This window comes from Nicotiana attenuata, chromosome 3 (genome assembly GCF_001879085.1).
Source record: "Nicotiana attenuata strain UT chromosome 3, NIATTr2, whole genome shotgun sequence".
Taxonomy (NCBI): Eukaryota; Viridiplantae; Streptophyta; class Magnoliopsida; order Solanales; family Solanaceae; genus Nicotiana; species Nicotiana attenuata.
Genome location: NC_031991.1, coordinates 42,689,009 through 42,704,450, shown reverse-complemented (window position 1 = coordinate 42,704,450; position 15,442 = coordinate 42,689,009). Strand labels below are relative to the sequence as shown.

General features: G+C 34.5%; 2 protein-coding genes across 2 annotated transcripts; one reads left to right on the top strand and one right to left on the bottom strand.

Moving 5' to 3' along the window:
* LOC109224308 lies at window positions 511-906 on the top strand. Its single transcript, XM_019388894.1, has one exon. The coding sequence runs from the start codon at window positions 511-513 to the stop codon at window positions 904-906; it is 396 nt and encodes a 131-aa protein (XP_019244439.1).
* On the bottom strand, window positions 10,238-10,847 carry LOC109224307. Its single transcript, XM_019388893.1, has 2 exons — window positions 10,795-10,847; window positions 10,238-10,661 (listed from the first exon to the last, which is right to left on the bottom strand). Exons 1-2 carry the CDS (start codon window positions 10,845-10,847, stop codon window positions 10,238-10,240), a joined length of 477 nt encoding a protein of 158 aa, XP_019244438.1.

Genomic DNA, 15,442 nt, shown 5'->3' with positions numbered 1-15,442 from the left:
TCACCTATAGGAGGAAGGGACACTAGAGGAGGCAAAAGAGGGAGAGGCAGACCACAAGCACATGTGACCAAGTCACAGGCTCAAAGTTCAAGCTCTATCCAGTTTTAATGATTAAGTCTGTTACATGGAATGTGAGAGGCATCAGGACTCAAGGTGCCTTTGATAGACTCAAACAGCTCAAAAGAAAACACAGATGGGTTTTTATGGCTCTAATGGAACCATTTTGTAAAATATCCAGAATTTTTAAAGGTGGATAGGGTATCAATTTGCATATTCTAATTGCAATAATAAAATTTGGCTTTTCTGGGATCAACAATATAATTGTACCATCATACAGGACACAATACAATAGGTGACTTGTTGTTTATCTGATCAAGAGGATATGTTTTGGTGACTTTAGTTTATTCCAAATGCAAGGCCCATTTATGAGAGGCATTATAGGAGGATCTAAGAAGTATGGAAATTAGTATTACATTTCCATGGTTGATAGCTAGTGATTTCAACTGTACAATGGCCCCAGAAGAAAAGAAAGGGGGCAACGCACACAAAATGACAAAAAGCATGCCTTTTTTGAAGTGCACGATGGATTGTTCCATAATTGATGTGGGTTTTATTGGTTCCACTTTCACATGGTGTAATGGAAGAATTCTTGAAAATAGGGTCTGGGAACGGCTAGACAGAGTTCTCATTAATACTGAATGGTCACAGAAATTCGCAGATACTTCAATGATACATCTTGTTAGAATAGGCTCTGATCACTCTTCATTATTGATCATAGTTGCAGTACCACAACAAACAACACAGAGATACTTTAAATTTTTGTACTTCTGGATTCAAGAGCCTGGAGTCAATGATATTTTAAAGCAGGCATGGGCAGAAAAAGTCAATGGTTCACCTTTGTGGTAGTTTCATTTAAAGCTCAAAAATACTTGTAAAAAATTAACTTGGTGGTCCAAAATAAGGTTGGAAACATTTTTTATAATACAAAGTTACTGGAGGATAAACTAGCAGAAATGGAAGAGAAGTGCTTGCAAGACAAATCTAAAATGAATAGGATGGCATACAATAATGTTAATGCACAACTAATACTGCACAACAAGAAGGAGGAGACCTTTTGGAGGCAAAAATCAGGTCTGCACTGGTTTAAAAAGGGAGATGCCAACTCCAAATTCTTTCACTCAATGATAAACTCTAGAAGGAGAAGGTTGTGTCTGAAGAAGATTAGAGGGAGAGACAACACATGGATAGAAGGAACAAAGAAATAACTGCTGAAGCAATTCACTACTTTGAATCTCAATTTTCACAAGAAGATACTCATGGAAATTCTGATATATTTTCATGCTTACCTAATGTGATTAATGAAGAGGACAATGAATTGCTGAGTGCACCTGCTACTATAACAGAAGTGAAAGAAGCAATTTTCTCATTGAGTGCAGACAGTGCACCTGGACCTGATGGTATCTCAAGAAGATTTTATCATCAATGCTGGGATATCATCTCAACAGATTTATTTAACATGGTTTGTGACTTTTTTGCAGGTACACATTCGCCTAGATCACTAACACATACATGTTTGATATTGTTACCTAAAGTAACCAGTCCTCAGAAGTTTACAGAGCTAAGGCCCATCAGTCTTAGCAATTTTAGTTGTAAAATTATCTCAAAACTTCTAAATACCAGGCTTTCAAAGGTGATGCATAAGGTGGTATCTTCGTAGCAGGCTGGTTTTTTGAAGGATAGGTCAATCACAGAAAATATTATGCTTACACAAGAGATGACTCACAACATTAATCAGTTTAATGCAAATGGAAATGTTGTTATGAAACTAGATATGACAAAGGCATTTGACAGAGTAGACTGGAAGTATCTATGTCAAGTGTTAAGGCAATTTGGTTTCTCAGAACTCTGGATAAACATGATTTGGAGGTTATTAGATAATAACTGGTACTCTATAAATATCAATGGTGGCAGGCATAGGTTTTTCAAATCCGGAAGAGGCATTAAGCTGGGGGTCCTCTTTCCCCTTCACTATTTATTATTGGAGCTGAACTTTTGGCCAGGTTAATGGAGCAGCTAAAGGATGAGAGTTTTATTCCATACTCAGTTGACAAGAATTGTCCCATTATCACACATTTAAGTTATGCGGATGACACTATTCTCTTTTCTTCAGGGGATCCCTTGTCCTTCTTGCTATGATGAATAGGTTGTCAACTTATGAGAAGTGTTCTGGTCAACTAGTTAACAAGAGCAAATCTTGCTTCTTAGTTGCACCTAGCACATCTCAGTCTGTGATTGATGATATCCAACAAGTTATTGGTTTCAACCATTCTAAATTTCCTTTTCATATCTAGGATGTCCTATTTATGTTGGAAGAAAGAAAGTGGTATATTTTGGGGATCTTGTTGACAAATTCTCCAAAAGGCTACTGGTCTGGCAAGGAAAAATGTTATCTTTTGGTGGCAGAGTAGTTTTAATCAAAGTTGTGTTGCTTTCTTTACCTATCCATGTTTTATCTGTGACTCAACTACCAAAAACTACCATGTTACAAATTGAAAGACTTATAGCTAATTTCTTTTGGAACGAATTGGAGGGTAAAAGAAAATTCCACTGGATTTCCTGGAAAAAGTTTTGTTTTCCTACGGATGAAGGTGGTGCAGGATTCAGATCTCTTCATGATATTGAAAATGCTTTAAGCACTAAAGTTTGGGGGAACTTTAGAACAAAGGATACACTTTGGAGACGGTTTTTAGAAGCAAAATACTGCCCGAGGTCTCACCCTGTTTTCAAAAAATTTGCTGCAGGACAATCTCATACTTGGAAGAGAATTTTGGGGGTCAGAAAGGAATATGAACAGTTTATGCTCTAGAAAGTTATTGCTGGAGATCTCTCCTTTTGGTGGGACAATTGGGTGGGATTAGGCCCCCTAGCTCAATTCTTTCCTCATTCCTATAAATCTAAGAAAACTAGAGTGGCTGAATTTACGGAGGATAGAACATGGAACTTGGCCAAACTACACGAGCATCTTGCTGATAATCTAGTGTCAAAAATTTAAGGGATCACAATTCATGAAGAGTCTAACGACTTTCCAGTTTGGACACCTGAACAGCAAGGGATTTTTTCTTGTAAATCAGCGTGGAAAACTTTGAGGAGGACCAAGAATGTCACTCTTTCTGCAACCAAAATATGGCATCACAAAGTTCCTTTCAAAGATTCCTTTTTATGCCAGATTATTATCCCATAAATTGCCTACAATGATGTTTTGCTAAGGTTCAAAATCATTGGACCTTCTAAATGTCTTTGTTGTATAAACGGACATACAGAGAGTATTGATCATCTATTCAATAATGGGGACCTAGCCATTGCAGTTTGGACATTTTTCTTCGGAACTTGTGGGGTTAGCTTAAATCAAAGGAGCATTAGATCAACTCTGATGAAGTGGTGGCTCATGAAATCAAAAAACAAGGTAGACTCTTTTCTGCTCCAATGCTTGTCTTCAGTCATCTGCTGGGAGTTGTGGAAAGCAAGGTGTAGCTCCAAATATGAGGATAGTAGATGTACTCCAGGGAGAATTATAAATCAAGTTATCTACTTAATGAAATTACTGATTTCTTCCCAATTTCCTTCACTTGTATTGGATGAGCAATGGCATGTTGCATGTGATCAAATTGAAAAACTTAAGCCTAAGCTTGATATTCAGTGTTTGAAATGGATCAAACTCGATCCTTTGATGTATAAATTAAACACTGATGGGTGCAGTAAAGGCAACTCAGCCAGAGCAGGAGGTGGTGGTATTCTGAGAGATGATAATGGTGAGCTAGTCATGGCATATGCAAATTATTTTGGGGTATGTTCTAACAATGTGGCAGAGGCTCTAGCAGTGCTTATGGGAGTTGAATGGAGTATTAACATGGGTTACTTGAATGTTATAGTTGAATATGACTCTTTGGTCATTATTGCAATGATTAACGGAACACATGCTATACCATGGTAAGTCAAACAAATCGTCAGGAAGATTTTAGAGCTAAAAGTGCAAGGTAATTTTGTTTTCCAGCATTGTTACAGGGAAGTGAACTGTATAGCTGATTTTTTAGCTAACTTTGGAGAGCACACAATGCAAAGTTCATTCTTCACATAGGATTTAACTCTCCCTTTGAAAGCTAAAAACTATTTGAAGAATGACATCAATGGCATACCAGTCCTTCGGATCAAAGCGCAAAGAAGAAACTTCACGTTTGACTATGGCTAGTTACAATAATATATTTTTACGGTTTTTTACTAACTTTTACCTAGAGTACAAAGTTCATAGTGTAAAGGAGGAGAGTTCCTTTACTTTGTTGCATTTTGAACACTTATGTACAAGAATGTCTAAAAACATTCTTCATTTTGTATTGGAGGCTAGGGTCTACGTCCTCCTTCATGTACTCTTTTTATGTTATAATTTACAGGTCGGGGTGTCCGCCTAAACCCCCCACCACAACGGTGGCTTTTTATTAAAAAAAAAAAATTTTTATCTATCGTCAATAAAATGATGAAACTATATAGAAACGTGGCAAAAAATCGTTGTATAATTGTAATATTATAGTGTGTAAAGTTTAGTTACTTTAATTTGATAGAAAAAAGTTTTGTTGTTTTACTACTATTGTGAGAAGAATTTCGCGATCATACGTGAATGCATCCCTTCCAAGTAATTATGTCGAGTTGTCAATTAAGCAATGTTAAATTTCATAAACTATCGATTAATTAATTTTCAACTATAAGTTGTAATAAAATGCCGATCAACCTCCAAGTCTGCTACAGCATTGTGTGACATACCGATATCTCAGAAAATAAAGGTATATATATATATATATATATATATATATATATATATATATATATAATTTTAAAAAGAAAAACAATAAACACACTACTAATAATTTGCCTTGATTGCAAATTTACGAAATCTAATTACCTCATACAAATGAGGAAGAAACATAAATGTAAACAAATCCTCTTATCTGGAGAAAATTTAAATGAGCAAGTTTGACTGTACAGATGGGAAATTATTTGGGAAAAAGAACTTAAAATGGAGGACAAGAAATAGAAAAGGGAAAAAATTCATAGAGTTACAAAATCTGTCTGCGTTCACACTATCTGGCTAGCAAAATGAAATGACAACTTAGTCCATTCTAGCGCCGACCCGCCAGTCAGAATTTTAACGTTATGAGTTTTGAGTTTAATATGGAATTCTAAAAGCATATTTAATTTAATTTATATTTGTTATTCATACATGTATATATGGTTCGACCTCAAAATTCCGGATTCTACCAAATTCAGTAACAACTTGTTTGGATGGTTGTTACCTGGTATATTATATCGTATTGTTACTTCAAATATAATGTTTGTTTTGATTGTTACTTAAATTTTATCGTGTCGTATTGTTAAATCCATCGTTACGTAACAACGAAAAATGTAACTTTATGGAACGACCGATTTGGTGTGGTTGCGCCGTTACCTTATTTTTTTTGTTTCGTCTTGTCCTTTCTTATTATTAAATAATCATATTTTATTCTTTATCCTATGTACCTTTTTATATAATATATAATTCTACCTTAACCTTATTTTTTCTTTATAATATTGCAAATTTATTCTTCATATTATAAGTGCATCACATCAAGAAATGACGGCAAACATACAATCTACCCAAACGTTGTATACATCAAAATAATACTATACGATAATAACATTATGAAATGATACATAACAACCATCCAAACAAGTTGTAATCTATATTTAGATCCGTCACATTTTCAGAAGAAGGGTAAAATTGGAAGAAAAGTACCACATTTCATTGCTGTTGAAATGTAACGGGCTGTTAGAGAACTTTGTCCTATCTGTCCTTATGTTCTTCTAAACAAACAAAAATTGGCTAAAACAGTTGTATTTATTAAGTACTTCCATTGTTCTCTTGCCAATTACTACACTTTAAGGGAACAACCATTGGCTATATATAAATTCCTAGTAGTAGTTTTCTGTGCCTTTCTTCCATATTTTTCTCTTTAAAATACCATTTTCAGAAAAAATTGAAACACTTTTGAGAGGATAAAATTGGAAAAAAAAAAAATCAAATGAGTAGCTCTGGTTCATCATCTCTTGAATCAATTGAGCAGGTATGTATATATATGTGTAGCATTACCAATTTCCTTTTTTTTTATTCCTCAGAAAAAAAAAGTATATTTATTAGTAGTATATGGTGAATTTTAATTCATGCGAAATAAATTGTACTTATATGTTTGCTTTGATTGTTGAGGAAATTTTGTGAGGTCTGAATATCATTATGTATGATAGGCTCTTAAATGATAGTGTATAAAAGGTATAATAATTGTTGAAGAAACTGAATTTGGTCCATACTATGTAGACTTTTATTATGACTGAAAATACAAAATGAGACTCTCAAATTAATTGTCATGTTTTTCTTTTCGAGATTCAAATTGTGTGAGCTTAGACCAATATTTTAAGATGTTTTTTTTATCATATTGACATGAAAAGAATTATAACTGGTAATACTTTTCGTATTGCTTTTGAAAACCTAATTTCTAATTGTAAAATATTGAATCTAATTCAATTTAGCTTCAAAGATGAGTCAAACTTGTTTTCGAGACGCGAAACTTGACAACTAATTTGGGACAGAAGGGGTAAATAGTTGTAATAATTGATAAAATTTGTCGGAATTTGATTTCATCAACTTGTTTTGTGCAATTGGTCTTTTTAAAACCTAAATTTATTAAAGAAATTTTCTAGACTTAATTTTGTGAGAGAAATAGTTTTTGACAGTATTGTAAATTGATTTCAATAGCACGATTTTTAATCATTCAGAGTTGGGTAAAAAATAACAAATAGCCTGATTTACAACTGGTAATTAAAAATAGCCATACAGTTTCAAAAATAATTGAAATTTAGTTACTTTTTCATATAAAGATAAAATCTGAACAAAAATACCCTTAGTATTCGGAAAAATTCCAACATAATATGCTGGAGTTCGAATTTTTTACATATTCCAGTATAACGTTCGAATTTCATAACATGCTGGAGTTCCAATATAATATGCTGGAAATTTTATACACATGAGCTTCATAATCCAGCATATTATGCTGGAAGTTTTCGTGTTTCAACTAAAATAGTGCCTACTTTTCAATGACTTTGCAAATGCTAACATTTATATATATATANAATTTATATACATCATTTGATATTCTCAGAACTTAGCCAAGTACCAAAAGAGTAGTAAAGTCTTAGTTTCTCTATATAATGATGGCATTAATTTGATAAGCTAAAAGACTTTTTGAAATTCGATCAAATCGATCTGAGAAATATAATGAATATATTTAATTTGTAGGAGGAATTCTCTGTGGAAGCTAGGAGGAATATGCCAGGATGGCTTGGTCCATTTTTAAAGAGGACATTTTTTGGGTCATGTTTGGTACATGAACTCCAAAAGAATGAATTGAACAGGTATTGCATTACCTGTGATTTAGCATTATGCAGGTATTGCATTTCTTCAGACAAACACAATGACCACAAGCTTCTAAAGATTTATCGACATGTTTACAAAGATGTTGTTCCCCTCGATGAGATGGAGATTCATATTGACTGCACCAAAATTCAGGTAATTTTCTAACAATTTATTCTTGAATATAATTATAATAATTATATCAGTTGAGCTTAAATGAAAAAGTAAAAATTCATATATCCAACTTGTTTGGTACTGATGCATAGTTATTATTGTTGATTCGTGAATATTACTATTTTCAGGTCCCTTTTCTTGGGTTCACATGGCATTTTGTTACCGGCAACAACTAGAAAAAAGATATTACAAATTGTGTATATGTGCTTTAGACATTAATTTGAACATTTTGGTTGATATTTTTTGGGAGGGAAGAAAAATGGGAGGTTTTGTCTCTTTTTTTCTTCCTTTTTTCTTCACATAAATATAGCTGACCCCGACTTGTTTGGAACAGAGGGGTAATTATTGTTTGTTTGTTTATTGCAGCCATACAAATGCAACAAAAAATGGGTTATCTCTTTAAATCCGCTGCCACATTGTGGGTCAGGCTCGCAAATTGTTGGAGATGCTACTTGCTATATTTGCAAAAGGAGATTGAATGACCCTGACCAGTATCGCTTCTGCTGTATTGCATGCAAGGTATGAATAAACTTTGGCTTCATAAAAATTACGAATCTTTACATAAATAGTCGATCGGATTTATTATTTATTTTTTTCTAGTTTGTATATATTAATTATATACTGAATATACATATATTATACATTGGATTATACATATGTTATGCATCCCCTGACTATTTTTAATTTAATCGATTCGTTGGATGGCCATTTAGGTTATTTCTTTTGTTGTTTTCCAAATGCATATGTGGTTCAAGTTCCACGTACGGTTGTTCATTGCATCTACTTATTCAATTGCATTCTGATCTTTATATTGTATCTCCTCTATACAGATTGAGAAAGAAATCAAAAAATGATAGTATAATGATTATTAATAATTATTGATTATAACGGTTACTTGCTAAGAATTTTATGAAGTTTATTATTGTTAAGGATTATAAGTGATAGGATTATAAACTACACAAATAGTGTAAAAAAAATTATACTATCAATGCATATAAGTAATGTACTTATATATGACGGAATTTGTAGGTAGAAGCCATATCCAGGAAGAGAAATGAGGCGAGTTGCGCGCTACGTGCAATTGAAGCTTTTGAAGCAATTCAGAATAGTGAGATTAGGCGCAAGCGCAGGAGGAAGGGATTTCCTAATAGAGCTCCTATTCAATAACATTTGCATATCTAACCATTTTAGCTCTCTTTTCCATCTACCTTTGGGTAGTTAGAAAAACAAATGTTGGTTTTTTCCTTTTTATTTTTTTTATTTTTTGTGGTTATCTTCAAACTGCGATTAATGGGGCTACTCAAAAAACATGATAGCTCTATGCTTTGAGCTAATTTTTTTTTAAGACTGGAACCTTATAGTCTGATTGGTCAATCTTCTTGAAAGCTAAAAGCACTTTTTTTTATTAAAAAAAATGTATTTTTTCTGAAGATTTGAGGTTTTTGGCCAATTTGTAAGAGTATTTTTGAACAAAAGCATAAGTAGTTTTTAAATATATGTATATGGAGGCACGGTCTCTCTTCCGATACATGTTTCCTACCCGGTGTCCGGTACCGGCATTGGAGCCCGACTATATCCGGATCCACGCCGCGTAGGGCCCCATTCGGGGGGAAGCGCTCCCTACCAAAGATTTTTCCATATCCAGGGCTCGAACTCGAGACCTCTGGTTAAGGGAGGAGTGCAATCCACATGTTATATACCAGTAGGGTGATTCAACGCTTATTGTTGTAAAATACTAGTTATATATATATATATATATATATATATATGACTTTTGGAAATCCACCGGACCAATTGAACCAAACCTTATGAATAGTTAGTATTAGCTTAAGAAATTGAGAAAATATCGAACAAAACCTGATAAGTACAAGATGAATAAAATAAAATCATACAGAAATAGTACCTGGGAATTGTAAAGTATTAAATTTTTTAATTGGTGTAGATTTACCAATTCAAGTCAACTAGGGAGTGATTCTATCTAATTAATCCCCTTCATGTTATGAGTGTATTCTCTCCTTTTCAAATTAAGGAATCCAGAGAGAGTAGGCCATTTACAATATAGAACATGTAATAAGTAAAATAACATTGACTAATTTTAATTATGATTTATTATTTCATGTTACTATTTCAAGCTATTAGTTTTTGATATCATATATAGATAAGATTCTCAGTTCGGTCATCATATATTTTTCTAGTTGCATAATATATTTTTTTTAATGAGATGACGGTGAATAAAGTCAATTAACAAGGATAAGATCCATCACACAATTAATTCCTTTTAATTTTTCTTTTATTAATATATGCATGTAATTTTCACTTTTATTTTCTAACATTTTATATTTTTTTATATAACAATCTAAATTATAAATAATAACGAAATATTTTAAATAACGTATCTCGTAATGACATGACAAAATTTATCTCTTTTTTTTTGGCCAAAATTAAAAAAAAAATTATTTCAATCAAGTATATCTATTTACTTCCACTAGTTACATTTGGACTCTATAACTAGTCTCCAAATTCTTCCTATCTATGTAAAGGTATAAAAAAACTCTTTCCAAAACCTCTCTACCTCTACTTAGGGTAGCTATTCAAAGACTCTAGGACTCTTCTCCATTTGCTGAATTGTTGTCCTCTTGTATGCAATTGTATTACAATCTCTTTAAGGATCTGTCGACCCTCTCTCTTTTTGTCTTGAAATCTTCTTATGTTTCTTTCACTCCACAAATGGTAAACAGTAGCAGCATATAAGAATTGTAGGATCTGTGCTCGTGGTCTGTTGTTCCCTGTTTTTCTACTAATCCATTCTGTTTCTTCTTCCCAGTTACTGATCTTCCTCTTCTCTCCTAGCCATTGAAGTATTGAATTCCAGATGTAGGCAGAGTAACTGCATTGAAAGAACAAATGCTGCAAAGTCTCCTCAGCTCCTGTATTACACAAAACACAATCTGTTTGTACTTTGACACCCCATTTCTGTATTCGATCCACAGTAGCTAACCTTCCCATAAGTGCCAGCCATAAGATAAACTTGTGTTTTGGAATAGTCTTTGATCCCAATACAAGTCCTCTCCATTTCACCTTCTGATTCTGTGGTAGGAAGGCTTGGTATGCTTTTTTTATTCTGAACTTACCTGTGATGCAGCAATCTTGTAACGCCACTTTTAAATCCTTGTTCAATTACCATTTCTTTGCGTCCAATATTTTTCGTACTATCCAACAAGCTCTAGTTGGAGTTGTCATTTGTTGTATGTCTTTCCCTTTGATATAGAATGTATGTATCCATTTTATCCAAAGAGAATCTTTCTTCATTGCAGCTTGCTAAGAGCTGTTTTGTTCCAAGTATGAAACTCTATAAAATTTAGACCCCCTGCTGAATATGGTTTACACAATGTTTCCCATGCAACCAGTGCTCTCCTTGAGCTTTCATGTCTGCCTGTTCATAAGAATATTCTGCATATTCTTGTCATAAGCTGAATGACCTTCTTTGGGATTAAAAACACCTGGGCCCAATAAGTTTGCATCTCAAATAGAACACTCTTTATGAGTTGGACCCTTCCACTATATGCTAAGTACTTCGTAGCCCAACATCTTATTTTTGCAGTCATTCTTTCAACTAGAGGTAGACACTATTGAACTGTGATTTTCTTTGATAATAGAGGAACTCCCAAATATCTAAATGGTATCTCCCCCTCTAAAACTTCATCTCTTCTAATATTTGATTCTTCAACCTTGAGTTAACCCCTGCCACATATAAAGAACTTTTCTCTAAATTGGCCTTTAATCCAGATACTTCTGAGAAGTGATTAAACTGCTTCATCATCAACTTCACTGGAATTACATCAGCTCTACAACACATGATTAAGTCATCCGCAAAGCATATATGAGCTATCTCCATCTTGTTGCATCTTGGATGATAGTTAAAATCTGGAATATGTCTCAACTGTTTAAGTGATCTATTCAAATACTCCATCACTAAGACAAACAAGTATGGAGACATTGGATCTCCCTGTCTTAAACCTCTCTTGGCTTGGAATCTGGGAGTAAGTCCTCCATTGAATAGCAATGAATAGCTCACTGTACTTACACATTCCATAATCAGATTGACAAATTTCATAGGCATCCCAAATTCTAGCAATATCATTATGAGAAAACCTCAGTTCACTGTATCATATGCTTTCATAATGTCTACCTTCACTAGACATCTAGGAGACACTCCCTTTTGTTTGTATCCCTTTACCAATTCATGAGCGACAATCACATTATCCAAAATATTCCTCCCCTCAATAAAAGCTGATTGTGAATGTCCTACTAGGTGGTCAACTACTAGTTTTAACCTAGTAGTAATAACTTTGGCAATCAGCTTATACAGAGTTGTACAGCAGGCTATGGGTCTGAATTCCTTCACAAAAGAGGGTTTTTTTAACTTTGGGAACTAGTGTTACAGTAGTACAATTCACCTCCTTTAGCAACTTTCCAGTTTGGAAGAATTGTGTTGTTGCCTTTGTCACATCCTTCCCTATCAAGTGCCAGTACTTCTTAAAAAATTCTGCTGGAAACCCATCGATACCTGGAGCTTTTTCAGCTGGTAGGTCCTTCAAAGCCTGAACTATCTCAGTTCTATCACTTCTTAAATAAGAAGTAGCTTTTGCTCAGCAGTAATACAAGGTCCATCTCTTGCAATTCTTGGATCTAAAAATGACATTTCTCCTTCACTTGAGCCCAACAACTTCTGAAAAAAACTTGTAAATTCTTTTTGGATCAGATCAGGGTCATGTAGTTGAATGCCATCTTCTGTGCAGATGATGAAACTCTGTTTTTCGCTTGTCTTGCTTTCAATGCTTCATGGAAAAATCTCGTATTTGAATCACCATATGCTAGCCATGTTGCTCTTGACTTCTGTCGGGTCACTTGTTCATGTATTGTTGCCCATTTCTCTAGTTGTATTAGGGTCTCTTTTTCAGTTGTTATAAGCTGTTCATTGAACAAGTCTGCACTTAGGTCTAGCTGTACTTGTTTCAGTTCTTCTTCCAGTATACTGATCTTCCTCTCCAACATTGAAATTTCTTTGTTCATCTGGGATGTCTCTATTTCTATAAACTTCAGTTTCCTCCAGATTGATTACATGGTATGTCCATGCACCTGTTGTTCCCACACTTTATTTACTACTTCTTTGAATCTCTCTTGGGATAATAACACATTGACTAATCTGAATGGCCTTGGCAGTTTCTGCTTGGCCACTTCTGTTCTGATTATAATTGGAGAGTGATCTGAACATTCCGGGATATGATAGTATGCTTCGAGTTTTCCATACTTCATAAACCATAAGCCATTTCCAAATGTCCAATCAATCAAGCTGTAAATTCTTTCATTTGCCTCTCGTTTATTACACCATGAGTAGGTGCACCCTTTTCTATTTAGTTTGCCCAATCCAATTTCTTGAATGCAATTTTGGAAATCTTCCATTTCTGATTGTTTAACTGGCATCCCATTAACTCGATCATGCACAGAAAGGATTGTATTAAAATCTCCAATACCATCCAAGGTTCTGTGATGGAGCTGTTAATTTGCTTTAACATTCTCCATAGCTCTTGTCTTTCCTGTTGAGTATTTATCCCATATACAAATGTTATCTCACAAGCAAATTGTGACTCCTTGTCCTCAACCTTGCAATGTACCAGTTGCATATGAGATACTAGGATATTCACTTAAACCTTATTAGGTCTCCAACAAATCCACACCCTGCCTCTATTACTGACTAGGTAATTAGCATGAATTTTCCATTCTACTCCAAACTTTCTTTTTATTTTTTCTGCTCTTTTCTGCTCTACTTTAGTTTCTAGACATCCCAGCAGTACCACTTTATTCTTAAGCAAAAAGGACTTCAATTCCTTTTTCATATAGGGCTTATTCAGCCCTCTTATATTCCAAGAGCAAATGATCATGGAGGGTCTTTGTTCCTTGTGTCCCCTTTTGCCATATTGGCATTAGCTTTTTCAGGTTCTATCCTCAATGCACTGAATCTGTTCTTTTGAAGGAACTGCTCCACATCTTCAGTTTCTATCAAGGTTCTTGACCTGTTACCCTTGACTTCTACCATTTTCTGCTTGCCTCTATTTTTACTCTCTTGAACTTTCTGACTTTCCTCTATTGTATTTACTTCTTGATTCTTCTTCTTGAGTTGTTCATTTGGTTTGCCAGCAGCTTCAATCACAATTTCAGTAATTGAACCTGTATTAGGTTTAGCCTTCCATTGCTGCTTAGTCTTTTTCTTCTGCCTCCTTGGTAGTTGCTGGACATTACTGCCTTCACTTACTCTATTTTGTTCCTTGCAACTTGCTTTATGCCTTCCAATTAGTAAGCATTCCTGACAATACTCTGGTTTCCACTCATACTCAATCGATTGCTCATAGTAGCTACCATCAGGCTCCTCTAGTGTAACTGAATCGGGGAGAGGCTGGGTCACATCCATTTTAATAAGTACCCTGGCATAAGATATCATTTCTTCATTTGCTGTTAGCTTATCAGTACAAATTGGTTTACTCAAACAACTAGAGATATGGCCCAAATTTTCTGTGTCCCAATACTGGATAGGTAAATTAGGAAATATTACCCATATTGGTACTGCATTTAGAGGTTCTTCAGCTAGTATGAAGTTTGGCACCCATTGTTTCAGAATCATAGGCCTGTTATTATAGGTATATGTTCCATTCTGTAGTATCTTCAATTTGTCCTCTTCGTCTTCGAATCTAAATATGAAGTACCCTTCATCATGTAAATATACCTGTGGAGTTGTGACAGTATTCCATACCCCATAAACAAATCTCAGCATCTCTTTAGAAGTAGGAACCCCCTATGACATAGCCAATTAGGGCTGACCTCCACTTCTGATTCTGCTTTTCTATAGCATTTGCACTTAGCTTAACAATTTTATTTCCATCTTTCAATGTCGTAGGAAAATAATTGAGCTCTTCACCTAATTGTTGAGTTCGATTACCTTTAACTACATCCGCCACTGTTGGTTTGACCGCACTCGAGCTTGTAGAGAATGTTAATTTCCTTGCCGCATTGTGTGCTTCAGGCTGCCGGTGCGCTTCCTCCACCGGTTGCTTCTCTGGTATCTCTGACTGAACTTGGTTCAGTGCTTGCAGTATAGTTGGAGCGCTTCCCATACCCATCATCCATTTCCCTATTTGAATTGGGGCTAAACTTTGTGGAACTCTTGTTTCTGGTGTAACAACTCAAAGAGGTTCGTCTTTGGTTGAGGACAGAGTGGTGTCCACCACAGGCGTCGGAATTTGTTTCTTCTTCTGGCGAGCCATGGAAGGCGTACGTTAGCTAGTTTCTCTTAACATACGCCTCTAGAGCATGTTAGTTTTTTGCTACTTCTATTCTTGAACAAAGAAAGTTCAATTGACAAAATTTATCTCAACTTCAAAATGCTTTATAATCTAGTCTTCCTCTTTCTAAAACTAAGATATCTAATAATCACAAAATTCTCAGGAGAAACACTAGTTTTCAAAAAAAAAAATAGGGGATATAAACAATCATATAATACTGTGGAAATAGATAATTTGGTCTACTACTTTTACCATATATATATATATATATATATATATATATATATATATATATATATATATATATATATGGGAATAGGAAGGCGAAATATATAAACGGCCCCTCCAAGTTGTCCACAACGGTCAGTTGAACACCTCAACTGAGACTATTTCCAGCTAAATACTTCACGTGGCTATTAAGTAGGTCAAGTAAACACCCGAT